At 36.1% G+C, this 15,124-nt stretch overlaps 1 protein-coding gene across 4 annotated transcripts in view; it reads right to left on the bottom strand.

Moving 5' to 3' along the window:
- Nucleotides 1–15,124, bottom strand: part of L2hgdh (L-2-hydroxyglutarate dehydrogenase) — a 40,230-nt gene that overhangs the window by 21,943 nt on the left and 3,163 nt on the right. For all 4 annotated transcript variants that reach the window (XR_001229692.4, XR_013439007.1, XR_005730055.2 and 1 more), the window contains 4 exons: nt 14,842–14,993; nt 6,470–6,601; nt 2,109–2,271; nt 777–811 (listed from right to left, as the gene is read on the bottom strand). Coding sequence is in view for 1 of the 4 variants with exons in the window: in XM_013357531.4 (XP_013212985.2) it covers nt 777–811; nt 2,109–2,271; nt 6,470–6,601; nt 14,842–14,993 (482 nt within the window). In the remaining 3 variants the exon portion in view is untranslated. The remainder of the gene's footprint in view (nt 1–776; nt 812–2,108; nt 2,272–6,469; nt 6,602–14,841; nt 14,994–15,124) is intronic.

The raw sequence follows: 15,124 nt of genomic DNA, 5'->3' as shown, positions 1-15,124 counted from the left end.
CAATAATTTACTAGTCAGTTTTCTGCTATCTATCTCTTTAATCTGTAGCTCTCATGATTTAAAGGTCTGAGTTTCCAAGGGAGAAATATATCTACTAGAAAATAAGCAATGATTCCATACTATGTTGCTTTGATCAAACTGGGGACCATGTTTGACAGAATCTCTCCTCTACATGCTTGTAAACTAAAGCTGGCCAAAGCAGGAACTACATATGACTTGGCAGGCAGAGGCAAAGTGGCAGTCATTAGTTTCTAAAGATTCTAGTCCAATGTGGTGACAGACATACACTCACTGCCCAGGGAATCCAGCTCCATATCCAGCTCTATTTCCCAACTACTGACTAAGAGCTGCCCTGGGCCATTACTTGGATATACACACAGAGCAAAGAGCTTTCCACAGATCTCAAAAGCTTCCCATTTGAAGTCCCACCTCAAGATCTGGATGGTTGGCATCTCAGAATGCATGAAGTGCCTCTTATCCACCAATTCCCTTCTGAACCCCATTTCCTCGCACAATTGTGTAAGGTCTAATTCCTACCATAAATCCTATAACTCATGAGTGACTCAGCTCCCCTGGCTGAACCTTGAGGACTCAGGAAATCCAGCGCTCTGTGTCATTCAGTAGTTCTTGCTTTAGACTATGTGAAAATGAAGGAAAGTCTCAGAAATAGTAGAGAGTGTAGTAAATGTAGACAAGTTGACAGAGTGATAAAAGTGCCCCCCCACACACACACACACAAAAAGAAGAAAGTAGATATCAGTTTTAAGAATTTTTACCTTTGTATTCTTTACCATAATTGGATATTTCATCCCTGAAAAAAAAGAAAAAAGAATTAGCAAAAAGAGGCTACCATTACTTGAAATATAATAGTAACCAATTTAAATGACTTTCTTTTGTCATAACTCAGCCCTACTCTTCATTCTGAAACTTTTTACCAGGTAGCAAGATTAAACTAGTCCATGCTTGACAATATGTATCTGACAAGCATGTCTTTTAGCTTGTTTTATTTTAACAAATTTAATCTATGCTTATAAACCACCCTATACCTTGGCTCCAACAGACAGTCCCAGCTTTTCAATGAACTACAGTCCTAGAAATCATGTTGTACAATGCGTCATCATAAATCATTACAGAACTAAAACTATGATATGAGAAACCTTAGTGTCTTGAATGATGATTACCCGATTTCTTGCAAGGTCTGAGTTGTTTAGAAAAGCAAGAGTTATCATGACACAAAAGAATTCCAATAATAACTAACCATTTATAAAATTTAGTTTCCTCTCAGATACATGGGAGCTTAAAGTTTTATAAAGCAAATGTAGAGCAAATAAAATATATAATCTATCTGTATCATGAATATGACTTATTAAGCTACCTACGTATGATGGCCTTATTTAACAATTTTGTTCATCATCTTAGAATTTAGAACACTGAGAGAATGATTTAGATGTCCTAGATGTCCTTTAAAATCTGTCAAGGAAGAAAGAACTGTACGTTACTTTTTTTCTCCTCCAAACTTCCCTGTAGCAAATAGAGGGCTCCCAAATTTTTCATTTGGTTAAAAGAAAAGAAAAAAATAATAATGTCCTCAAAAAAACCCAAAATCAAAGTGCAGTCTAAAGTAGGGCTGTTCCGAATGGCTGAGTTTTCTTATGATCTTAGTTGCCATTCTAGAGCTTGGGTATGTTCAAAAATCACTAACTGCTACCTATTCTGAGGCCTTATTCCCAAATAGTCTGTTTCAATAAGTCTAGGTGATGCCAAGTCTACATTTTTAACAAGCATTACCAGGAGATTCTGACTCTAACCTGTAAGATGGAGAAGTATTTGGGTTCTAATTATCTATAAGCAGTTGTGGCAGTTCAGATTTTAAGCACTAGTCAGAATGTCTAAACAGTGCCTAGTTCTTTCAGCACAAAACCCTCCAAGAGTTCTGGCTCTCCTATGTCCAATCTCTCCCTTGTTCCTTCTGCACCCACCTCTCACTCTGCACCCTACTAGCCTATCTCCTGGTGGTCTTCCTACTATACTACCCCAGACAAAAACAATCCCAAGTTTTTGAAAAAGTCAATGAAATTATTCAATAAGAAAAAACAAAGATGGCTTACCATCTATACTTCTTGGAGGGCTTTCTCTAGCCATTTCAATATCTTTTACTTCAAAATTAGTCAAGACAGACCCACCAGCTTCTTGGAAATCCTGGGCAAATGACAAAGCTACCTGCCGATAGTCGACAATACCAGTATATGGACAATCAATAGCCATTAGACCCTAGGACAGAATTATAAAAAAGTTAAATGATACAAACAAGAATCAATAAGGTTTGTTCAAAATTTTATTTTTAGTTGAATTTTTTCTTGTTTATTTTGATGGAAAATACACATTAACATTGTTTGACAAAAATCTGATAGTCCAAAAAAATAACAGAGAAGTTTGTTCCATTAAGTGCTTACTTACATTTGTTAATGAACACATATATATTGTTTTTATCAAAGAAGAGAAATAACACTAGCTAAATAAGAAAATCTCTATTATCAGGAAACAATGCTCCTCTTTAAAGGAAAATTTTTGCCAGGCTCTTCTAACTGCTACAATGATTTTCCCAGTTTTATTCATCCCCTAACATATATGATTCTGAGTTGAATTCCAAAAAATTATGTGTAAGCAGCTCTACTGAAATGTCCCCAGTGGTGTATCATACAATGCCCACACGGAAAACAGAGCATCATTCTAGTAGCTATTCACAATATTTGCAAAGCCCTGAATTGACTGTTGCAGTCCTATCTTCAAGACTACAAATATGGAATGGAGACTTTGTGATTAAATCAAACTTTCTCTTTGGGAAATAGGAAGAATTAACAACCTATTTCTTTGTTTATGTTTTTGGCCCCAGAAGACATGTCCAAACTCTGTAGATAAATGATCTAAATCCATGCTTATTTTATTCTTTGAAGTAAATGTTGAATGTACCATCAGCCTTTTCTAAATCTGAAGAAAACGATTAAGAGTAGAATTTCACACAGTAAGTACAAACTACTTCTGGTAATAGCACCTTGGTAATGACACCATTTTCTGTTGCCTTACTAAGTCTATGACTATATCAGTTCTCCAAATATCCTATAAGAGGGAAACCGCTTCCCAGGATAACTAATGTCCAAATGCTGAGTGCAACGGTAAATTCTGCTGTCCTCTTGCTTGGCCAATACAATAAGGGTCTTGTTGCTGTTTTAAAATATTATCTAAGGGGCTGAGGTTATGGATCAGTGATACAGTGCTTGCCTAGCATGCTTGAGACACTGGGTTTGATCCTCAGCACCAATTAAATGTAAAATAAAATATTGTGTCCACCTAAAACTAAAAAATAAATATAAAAAAATAAAGTAATCTGAAATAATATTATTTTAAACATCTCACTCTTGCATTCACCACCCAATTCACCAACCTCATTACAAACTTAGCCCTTAAAAGCTTTTGAGTTTGCTACCCAGCCTGTGTGACCAGATCATGCTAAGGGTAAAGGCTAACAAAATCAGGCTTTTTATTTCCAGATTACGAGGGCATTTTTAAATATATCATTCCTTCTGTTTCAATACAAGTTGTTACATGTAAGACTACATTAGCCCTACTCACCACCCCACAATCCCTAAATTACAGGTCAATAGTTATAACTTAATTTTAACCTATATATAGTATTTGGAGTACAATAACTCAGAGAGGTAACTTGGAAACAACTCATCTGTTTTGTTCCCTATTTCTGCTTTCCTTAGTCTTTTTTTTTTTTTTTTTTTGGTACTGGGGTTGATTGAACGAAGGGGTGCTTTACCACTGATATTATACATATATATATATATATTTTTTTTTTTGAGACAGGGTCTTGCTAAGTTGCTGAGAGTCTTGCTAAATTGCTGAGGCTGACCTTGAACTTGCAATCTTCTTGCCTCAATCTCCCTAATTGCTGGGATTACAGGTATGTGCCACCATACTCAGCTATCCTTATCCCTTTTCTGCTTCTAGAGCCAACCTCTGCTGAGCTCCAATGGAACACTTTTCATTGGAACTACTGTAATTAGGACATTATGGTATCAGTAAAAGAAGAAATGGGACAGAACAAAGTTGAGATACATCTACACATATACAGAAAATACACAAAGAAAATACTGCAGGGCAGTGGGAAAATAATGATAAATTTTGATAAATGGTGCAGAGTTAACTAGATATCTATAGTGGGGAAAAAATTTGCCTTGATCCATATCTCACACCATATTTGAAAGTCAATTCCAAATGATAAAACAATAAAACTTATAGAAAAACACACAAAGTACCTTCCAGACCTTGGAATAGGCAAAAATTTCTCAAACAGAACACAAAAAGTGCTAAAAATAAAAGAGAAACATATGTATCAATTGCTAAAATAAGTACATTATGAGCTTCTGCTAAGTAAAAAGAAAAGTTACAGGCAGGTAGAAGATACTTGCAATATATATTTAAATATACAAATGATTGCAAATGCATATATATTGGACAAAAAGTCACATTCTTAAAATTAATTAGAATAATTATAAGAAATACAGTAAACCCCCCAAAAAAATAGGCAAAGGACTCAAGTACTTCACAAAAGAAAATACCCAAATGTCCCATAAATACATGAAAATAAAGCTGGGCACAGTGGAGGCGCATGTTGCTAATCTCAGTGACTCAGGATGCTGAGGCAACAGGATAACAAGTTCAAGGCCAGACTCAGCTACTTAGCAAGGCCCTAAGCTACTTAGTAAGACCATGTCTCAAAATAAAAAATAAAAAAAGGCTAGAGATGTAGTTCAATGGTACAGTGGTCGACCATTCCTAATCTGAAAGTCCAAGATGTGAAATGATCTAAAACCTGAAATGACAATGTGATGCTCAAAAAGTTTTGGATTTTGCCTGGCATGGTGGTGGTACATACCTGTAATCCCAGCTACTTGGGAAACTGAGGCAGGAGAATCATAAGTTTGAGACTAACCTGGGCAACTCAGTGAGATTCTATCTCAAAACTTAAAAAAAACCAAAACAGTGGGGGGTATAATCGCAGCTACTTGGGAAACTGAGGCAGGAGAATCATAAGACCAGCCTGAGCAACTCGGTGAGCTTCTATCTCAGAATTAAAAATAAATAAATAAAAAACAGTGGAGGGGGGTAGGGATGTAATTCAGTAGTAGAATGCTTAGATAAATGCTTAGATAGAACAGGGTACACATGTGTCTCTGAGCTTCCTTGCAGCCAATGCAAACAGGAGAACACAATCAGTGAAATGATTCAGTGTCCATAAAACAAGCCAACTTGTGCTCAGAAAGAACAAAAATATTCTCAGAACTAATATCTGTGAGGAATTTCTCCTGCTGGTTCTCCGAGCAAGATGTTGTGTAACAGTCAACAACATATGTCCTCAACCACATCCTCAGAGGCCAGACTGAGTGACACAACTGCCCTTCCCATAGGCTAATGCCATAAAAGCAAAACACAATTCAAAGCAAGTAACTGGAGTCAAAGAGTAGGATAGGGAAAGATAACACTACAGTGTAGGTATGCTACTCAGATGGTTTGCAGAGATATAAGGAGTAAGTAGTCTATCTATCCTCTCAAAAACAAGCTTTTGATAAGCATGACCTGGCAGTGAGTTCTAGGTCACTGCTCTCTAAGACAGAAGCCTGGAATCCAGCTCTTTCTAAGTGCCAATAACATGGTAGAAAGTAGGGAACAGGAGATATGCACTACAATAATTGCTGGAATCTGGGGTTGAACTCAAGTCTCTGAAAGATTATCAGTGAAAGATTACATGTAGAGTAACCTATTATTATTCATATTTCAAGAATACAGATATTTTTCACTTTAGCATATTTTAACCAAGATACTCTATAGCCTACCCTTCATATTCATGTCAGGCACATCTTCCCAAAACAGAGATCAGACACTATAGCTACCCTCTTCAAAATTTTTCAGTTCTTCTCCATGCCTACTGGAAAATTTTTAGTTATTAGCATGAATGCCAGTCCCTTTATACGGGCCTTATCCTGACTTTCTAGTCTTATCTTTTATCTCTTCTTACACACCCTAATCTCCAACCACACCTCATCATTCGTGTTTTCCAAACATGCCATAGATATTTGGCAGGATGGGGCACAAATAGGCTGCTGGGAACATTTTAGCACATATGTTTTGGGGAACACAACTTCCTATTTCTATACTTCCTTTTCCCTTTGTTTATATTGCTTGGACTTGATATTTTCTCACAGAGAAACAAGAAATCTGGTGTCCCGTTTTGTGGTAATGCCCTCTTAAGTCAGTCACTTCAGTAATCTGTGCCAGGATTATCTGATTTTATGATCCTTGCCTTCTGTAAATTAATCCTCAGCCTCCATGTAAAAGGACTGAGTCCTAAATGAAAACATCCCTTTGGACATATGCTTTGGCCATGAGCTGATGAATCACTTACCCTACAATATGGCTCCTTCTTTTTTATATCCTCCTGCTGAATCAGTCTCAAGCCTTGGACACCATTCTGCAGGCCCCTCTCATACAGGGCCCGAAGTCTAGGAATTTCTTCTTGTTCAACAGCTACTATTAGCTTCAAAACAATGATAAAAAGCATGGATAAAGTTAAGTATATCATCAGCTATGAAAGACATAAAGTGCATGAAAATCACAAATTTTTACATGGCTCAAATAGGTTTAATTAAGAACTTTTTGTTCATGTATCTACTTCCCCCTTTCTATAGAACTTTACTTTCTTCCTTTACCAAGTAAAGCTTTCTTTTTTTAATATTTTATTTTTTAGTTATAGTTGGACACAATACCTTTATTTTATTTATTTTTATGTGGTGCTGAGGATCAAACCCTGGGCCTCGCACATGCCAGGTGAGCGCTCTACTGATGAGCCGCAACCCATTCCCCAAGAGAAGCTTTCTTAATAAAATTAGAACAAATTTGCAGGCTAAGTCTGTAGCTCAGTGGCAGAGTACTTGCCTAGCACATGTGAGGTACTGGGTTAGATCCTTAGCACCGCCAAAAAATAAACAAAATAAAGGCATTCTGTCTATCTACAACTACAAATATATAAATAAATGATAAAAATAAAACAAGATTTTCCCTAAGTCATGAGATGCAGCTTCAATTTCCACTTCATTATCATCATCTCTACTTGCATCTTGGTCATAAGTAACTCTTATCATTACCACTCCCTCAGTCCCAAAGACAAGAGAAGCACAGCTTGTTTAGCCTTTACATTTTCCAAAAATGGCCTTCTTATTTCTATAAGGAAATGTGAAATACCAGGACATCAAAAGACAGCTGGTAATTCAGTGTATTAGGAAATCACTGGCAGAAAACTATCCCTTTTATTTCCTAGAATAAAATTACAAAGTATTTTCTTTGAATTCTGTTCCAGAGGAAAATAATTAGTATATTCAATATATTCATCAACTTTATTCAAAAATCTTTAACTTCTGGGCAAAGTATTTGAAGGTGAATTTCTTCTTATTTAATAGTTACTAGCAAACATAGCACAGATGTACATTCACAGGTGCATTAGAATTCACAAGTCACTGTTTCATACCACAGAGTCAACAGAATTTCATGAGTTAGTACTTAAAAAAATTTTTTTTTAGTTGTAGATGGACACAATATCTTTATTTTATTTATTTACTTTTATGTGGTGCTAAGGATTAAACACAGTGCCTTACATATGCTACAACCCCAGTCCCAAGGTATTACTTTAATTGAGGTGTAAAGGCCCTTTAAATCAACGAATCATTAACCTTAAAAAGAGAAGAGGAATAAAAGGACACTAATAGAAAGTGAAAATACAATTCACAGAATGGGAGAAAATATCTGTAACCCATAAAACTCATAAAGGTCTGGTTGGTACCCAGAATCCATAAAGAACTTTTACAACTTAACAACAAAAACTGTACAATTTTCTATCTTGCCCTTTTCACTTAACATTTCATCAGAGCCACTTCCCACATTAATAAAAAACAATTTTCAAAGCATCTTTAATGACAACAATGAACTTTTATTCTTAAAAACCATATAAAAAAGGACATCACTACCAACTTTAAATAAAGACTAATAAAGACAAATGCTATGACAACTGCACACCCACAACTAAGGTAATCTCGATGAAATGAATAAACTCTTGGAAAGACACAAACTTCTAAAACTGATTGGAAAAAAGAAAATGAAAATCTATTCAGACCTGTAACAAGTAAGGAGATTGAAAACTTCTCACAAAGAAAAGCCTAGGCATCAAAAGTTTTGCTCATGAATGCCATCAAATGTTTAAAAAAGAATTAATACCAATTCTTCATAAACTCTACCAAAAAACAGAAGAGGAAGAAATGCTTAACTAATTTTATGAAGCCAATATTATCTTGATACCTAACCCAGAATGATGCCTGGCATTTGCCAGAGGGAATGGTTGTAAGGTGACACCAGTGAACCATTGAGATGATGATTTGAGTTAAGCTATTAATTGCTGTAATGCTGGATTGATTGTATTGTATATTTGATCTTTACTGTCACAGGGCACCTCTTGCTGCCTCAAGCGCCTGCTACTTTGGGGGGGGGGTGTTTCCGGGAGATTGGACAGAGCCCGGTGGAGGGAGTGTGTTCCCAGGTGGCATGTGCAGTGCGGTGAAAGGTGGGGAATAAAGAGTTGCTGTTTGAATCTACAAGGCTTTGTGGCAGCTCGGTTATTTGTGCCCAGCCAGACTTCGACAGACCAATATTTCTTGTAAATACACACACCAAAAAAAATTTGAGTGAGTGGGGAGGGGGTGCTGGGGATCAAACCCAGGGCCCTGCACCTCTTAAGCATGCACTCTATCACCAAGCTGCACCCTCAGCCCTACCATATAAAGACTGGTGCAAAAATCCTAAACAAAACATAAAAACTAAATGCAGTAATATATAAATATCATCTCATGATCTAGTAGGATTTATCACACAGCAAGGCAAGATCAATTTCACATCCAAAAACCAATGAATATAATTTACTATAGTAATAAAGTTCAAAACCACATAACCACTTCAATAGAATCAGAAAAGGCATTTGAGAATTTCCAGCATCCTTTCATGATTAAAAAACAAAAATAAAAACCATTCCACAAGCAAGGAATAGAAAGGAACTTCTTCAGCCTGATAAAGGGACTCTCCCAAAACCACAAAAACAAAAACAAAACAAAAAACCCACAGTTAGTGGCATACTTAAATGGAAAAGACCAAAAAAGCAACACAAAAACAACCACTTTTACTATTTCTACCCAACAATGTATTGGTAGTTCTAGCCAAGGAAATTAAGCAAGCAAAATAAATAAATAAAAGGCCTCTTTTTTAATGGTAAATTTGAATTGTCAACTTGGTTGGATTAAGAGATGACTAAGAATAAGAGCCTTCTGGGTGTGTCAATGAAAGTGTGTCTAGGAATGGTGGTCCTGTGGGATGGTGAACAGAAGTGGAGACCCTCCCTAAGTGTGGACAAAGGTTGGGGCTTGGGTGGAAAAAGTTTGGAAGAACAAGGAAGCAGCAGCAGATACAAGCTCAATTCTTCTTGATGGATTCTTGATTGCTGCTGCAATTGCCTGAAGACATCAGACTAAAGCTCCCTCAACTCTTCCAAAGTGGACTTGGCCAGAGATTCTCCAGGGAGTTTCCAGAAGCCTTCAGTGCCAGACTAAGGTAGCATTGTTTATCCCTCCTGTCCTGAGGCTTCAGCATCTTGGACTGTTCAGCTACTGGTTTCTTATCTCTCCAGCCTACAGTCAAGGGGCTACCCAGCTTCTGGTTCTGTAAGCCAAATTAATAAATTCCCTTTTTATAATCATATCTATAACATATATATGTGTGTATATATGTATACACAGATAGATAGATGTCTCCTGTTGGTTCTGTTCCTCTAAAGAACCCTAATACAGCACCCAAACTGAAAAAGAAATGAAACTTATTTGTAGATGACATGATCTTTCAGATAAAAAAGCCCATGAAATATGTACACCTATATTCACACAGTCATACACAATTAGAACTAATGAATTAGTTTGGAAAGACTTCAGGATTTTAAAAAAGTCAATATACAAAAATTAATCATAGTCTATATGTTTAGCAATGAATAATCAAAAATAAAACTAACACAATTCCCTCACAAAAGCGTCAATAAGAATAAAACAATAAGAAACAAATTTAATCAAAAGAGGTCCTTGCTTAAGTGACAGCCACCATTTTCCCACTCAAGGACCTTTCCCAGAGAGGATCACCACTCCCTCATACCAACCCAACCCTTCACCAGGCATTCTTTCCTGCCCAAGGACATATTACCACTCCCTCATATCAACCCCACCCTTAAATCTGCCCTCATTAGGACCTGCCCAGCTCAGATCCCTGAGCCTGGCCATAAAAGTCCCAAAATCCAAGCCTGTCCTGCCTCTCTCTATCTATGGAGATATGGCCTTTATTTATCAGTTCTGATAAATAAACTCTCTTATGTATCTCTGCCTGGTCTCCCTCTTTCATTTAATTTCTGGCTCGCCCAGCTTCTGTTTTCTCACTTTTAGGGCAAGACTGGGGCTGGGGTTGTAGCTCAGTGATAGAGCACTTGCCTAGCAGCATGAGGCCCTGGGTTTGATCCTCAGCACCACATAAAGAATTGATTGTTATGGTATCATAGGGCTTATGTTCAAGTTGTTGGGAAAACATATAACAGCAGCAGCACCCCAGAGAAAAACCCCAACAGGCCATCTAACGACCCTCTTTCTCCTCTTTGTTTCTTTCACTGGCTCGAAACTTCCCGCCAGGCCAATGTTCAAACCCTGCTGGTGGGAAGCCTTAGCCCCAATAAGAATTAACTTCTTGGGCTCCGGAACTGACATATGGAAGAGCTTGCCAGTAAACGGGCGACCTGTTATCTACCTCAGCCCTGTGACCTCTCCTTAGACCTATGTAAACACACAGCCTCTGGTAATAAAGTGGAACCTCTTTGGTGATCTGTGTTGTGTGGTGCGGCGTCTTCCAGTCTTACACAAGTAACTCTTATTTTACTTAACAATAGTTCCAGGGGCTCCTGGCTCAGGAGTAGAGCACCTGCCTAGAATGTGTGAGGCACTGGGCTTCATTCTCAGCACCACATATAAATAAACATTAAAAATAAAGGTCCATTGACAATTATTTAAAGAGGGCAAGACCTATACACTGAAAACTATAAAACATTGTTGAAAGAAATTATAGAAGATCTAAATAAGTGAAAGAAATTTTTTCACGGACCGCAAGATTTAATAATGTTAACATGGCAGTATTCTCCAAATTGATCTACATATTCAATATAATTCCTATCATAATCCCACCTGCCTTTTGGGAGAAATTGACAAATTGCCCTCAAAATTTGTTTAGAAAGGCTGGGGTCCCAGAATAGCTATATTAATCTTGAAAAAGAAAAAGTTGGAGAACTCACAACTCCTGTACTGGCATAAGGAAACACATATTATCAATGGAACTGAGAATCCATAAACATTTTTTGTTCAATGGATTTCTAATAAGGGTGCCAACACAATTAATGTACAAGAAATAGTCTTTCCAACAAATGATGCCGACACAACTAAGTATCTATATGCAAAATATGAAGTTGAACCCCTCCCTCATACCACATATCAAAATTAATTCCAAAGTGATCATAGACTTAAATGTAAGAGCTAGGCTGGAAAACTCTTAGAAGAAATTACTGGAGAAAATCTTTATGATCTAATGTTAGGCAATGACTCCTTAGATATGATATTAGAAGCACAAACAACAAAAGAAAAAAGATAAACTGGACTGTTATGATTTGGATATGAGGTGTCCCCTGAAAACTCCTGTGTTAAGGCAGGAATTTCAGAGGTAAAATGGTAAAATTGTGAGAGACAAAATCTTATCTAGTCTACCTTACTTTTACTAAACTAACTGGGTGGTAACTCTTGGCAGGTGGGGCATGGCTGGAGGAGGTTGGTCACTGGGCATTGGGTACATGACTTAGAAAGATCATCTTCTGCTGGCTATCTGGAGCTGAAGAGCTTTCCTCCACTGTGCCCTTTGGTCATGAATATTCCTCCTTATCTTTGGCCCAGAGCCATGGAGTCAGCCAATCATAAACTGAACCTCGAAACTATGAGCCAAAATAAACTTTTCCTCTTCTAAGTTGTTCTTGTCAGGTATTTTGGTCAATGTATGAAAAAGCTGACTAACACACTGGACTTTAATCAAAATTAAAAACTTTAGTGCTTCAAAGGACACCATCATGAAAGTAAAAAAGAAAAACCTACAGAATGGTATAAAACATTCCAAATCACCTGGGTAATCCAGCAGTTCTCCCTTATCCACCGTTTCATTTTCTGTTGTTTTAATTATCTGCAGTCAACCACAGTCCAAAAATATAAAATGAAAAATTCCAAAAATAATAATTTAAAAGTTTAAAACTGCATATCAGTCTGCATAGCAGGATCCAATCTTGCACAACTGTGTTCCACCTTGTCTAGGATATGAATCATTCCTCTCTCCAGTGTATCTATATTGTATACACTATTCACCCATTAGTCACATTGTAGCCATCTCAGATACCAGATTGACTGTCATGGAATCATAGTGCTTATGATTTTAACTTATTTTAACTTAATAATAGCTCCAGGGGCTCATAGCTCAGTGATACAGCACTTGCATAGTATGTATAAGGCACTGTGTTTGATTCTCAGCACCACATATAAATAAATTTTTTTAAAAAGGTCCATTGACAACTAAAAAATAAGTAATAGCTCCAAAGCACAAAGTAGTGATATGTCAAGTGTCATCTCACATCATCACAAGGATGAATACAGCACAATAACACATTTGAGAGAGAGAGACTAATCACATTCACATAACTTTTATTATGACTTATTGTTATAATTATTCTTTTTATTTGTTATTATTATTACTTTCTTACTTTGCCTATTTTTACATTAACTTTTGTATATGAAACATCAAGGTATACTTAAGATTCAGTGCTATGCAAGGTGTCAGCATTTACAGGGAGTCTTGGAAAGCATACTTTATGGATCAGAGGGGAATACTGTATCTAGAACATATATAAGAACATATACTGCTCAACAACAAAATAAAAAGTAGCTTAATTTTTAAATGATCAAAAGATCTGAATACACATTTTTCCAAAGAAGCTATAGAATGACTGAAAGCACATGAAAAGATGTCAAACCGGATCCAGCAATCCCACTACTGGGTATATCCCCAAAGGAAATGAAATTGAAATGTCAGAGAAATACCTGTACTCCTACATTTATCATATCATTATTCACAATCTCCAAGACATGGTATCAACCTAAGTGTCCATCAATGGATGCATATATAAAGAAAATGCAGCATATTTACACCCTAAAAAGGAAGGAAGTCTTGACATTTGTTGACAACACAAATGACCCTTGAAGACAAAATGTCTTCACATCATCAAGTGAAATAAATCAAGCACAGAAAGACTTATGCTGCATTATCTTAAAAGTAGAGAGTAGAATGGTGGTTACCAGTGGCTGGGGGTGGGTGGGATTAGAAAAATGTTGGTCAAAAGATACAAAATTTCCGTAAGACAAAAGGAATAAGTTCAGAAGATCCATTGTATAAAGTGGTGACTATAGTTACTAATAATATACTATATTCTTGAAGACTGCCAAGAGAGTTTAAGATTTTTAAAATGATAAGTATATGAAGGCATACATGTTAGCTAAATGTAGTCATTCCACAATGGCTATGTTATCATGTACTTATCCAAGTTATCATGTACATATACATACTCATGTACATGATGCACACAATATGTATAATTTTGCCAATTAAAAATAAATTAATTTAAAAAAATGATTATCAACCTCATTAATCATTGGGAAAATACAAATCAAATCCACAATGAATACAACTTCATATCTACTAGAATGGCTAAAACACAAAGACAATAACAGGTATTGATGAGGATATAGAGAAATTGGAATCCTCATTAATTACTTGGGGAAATGCAATGTAATACAGCATTTTAGAAAAGAGTTGGGCAATTCCACAAAATGCTAAAGATGGAGTTTCCCATATGACTCAATAATTCTACTCCTAGGTATATAACAGGGAGAAATAAAAACATAGTCCCATAAAACAGGTACAGAAAAGTCCACAACAATATTCACAACAAAAAAAATGTGGAAACAACTGAAATGTCTATCAACTGATAAAGCAAATTAAAAAAAAAAAAACACCCAAAATGTGGCACATCCATACAATGAAATATTTAGTCACAAAAGGGAATAAAGTGCTGATTCATGCTATGACCTTTGAAAACACTAAGTTAAATCAGTCATAAAAGACTACATGAAAAGATGCCCTGACATGATTCTACTTATATAAAATGAACAAAATAGGCAAATTTAGAGACAGAACGTACATTAGTAGTTGCTAAGGGATCAGGGAAGGTGGAAATGGGAGTGACTGCTAATTGGTATGGGGTTTCTTTTTGGGGTGAAGAAAATATTCCAAAATTAGATAGTGTTGTGATGGTTACACAATTTTGTGAATAGACTAAAAGCTGAACTGTACACTTTAAAATTGTAAATTACATATTAATGAAGCTATTATTTTAAAAGTTACATGGAATTAGTCATATCATCATTTTTTGTTATTCTCAAATACTAGATTGCACAAATTATATAGATACAGGAAAAGTTTAAAAATTTTTTTAAAAAATTCAACATTAAAACATCAGCAAGAAAAGACTAATAATTACACATAAGTCAAGGCCATAGTAAAATATCATACCTTGCCACACTGCTTGTAGGAAATTCCCTTCTTGTTACAGTACTCATAGATGAGGCCTGCACCTTGTACACACAATTTAGCTTTTAGAGATTCAGGTTTATAATAAATTCCACTATGTATGACACCACTGTTATGTCCAGTCTGGTGAGTAGCTACAGAACAAGAGAAACAGAGTAAAGAGAAAGTCTATGAGTCACACAAAACCTAAAAGGTGAGGAAACAATTACAGTTGATGCTACTAGATACCAAATCATTTAAAATTCTACTTCAATTTTTTCAGTTT

This window comes from Ictidomys tridecemlineatus, chromosome 5 (assembly GCF_052094955.1).
Source record: "Ictidomys tridecemlineatus isolate mIctTri1 chromosome 5, mIctTri1.hap1, whole genome shotgun sequence".
In the NCBI taxonomy this organism is placed as follows: domain Eukaryota; kingdom Metazoa; phylum Chordata; class Mammalia; order Rodentia; family Sciuridae; genus Ictidomys; species Ictidomys tridecemlineatus.
The sequence above is the reverse complement of the archived record's forward strand: the minus strand, read 5'-3'. Positions and strand labels throughout refer to the sequence as shown.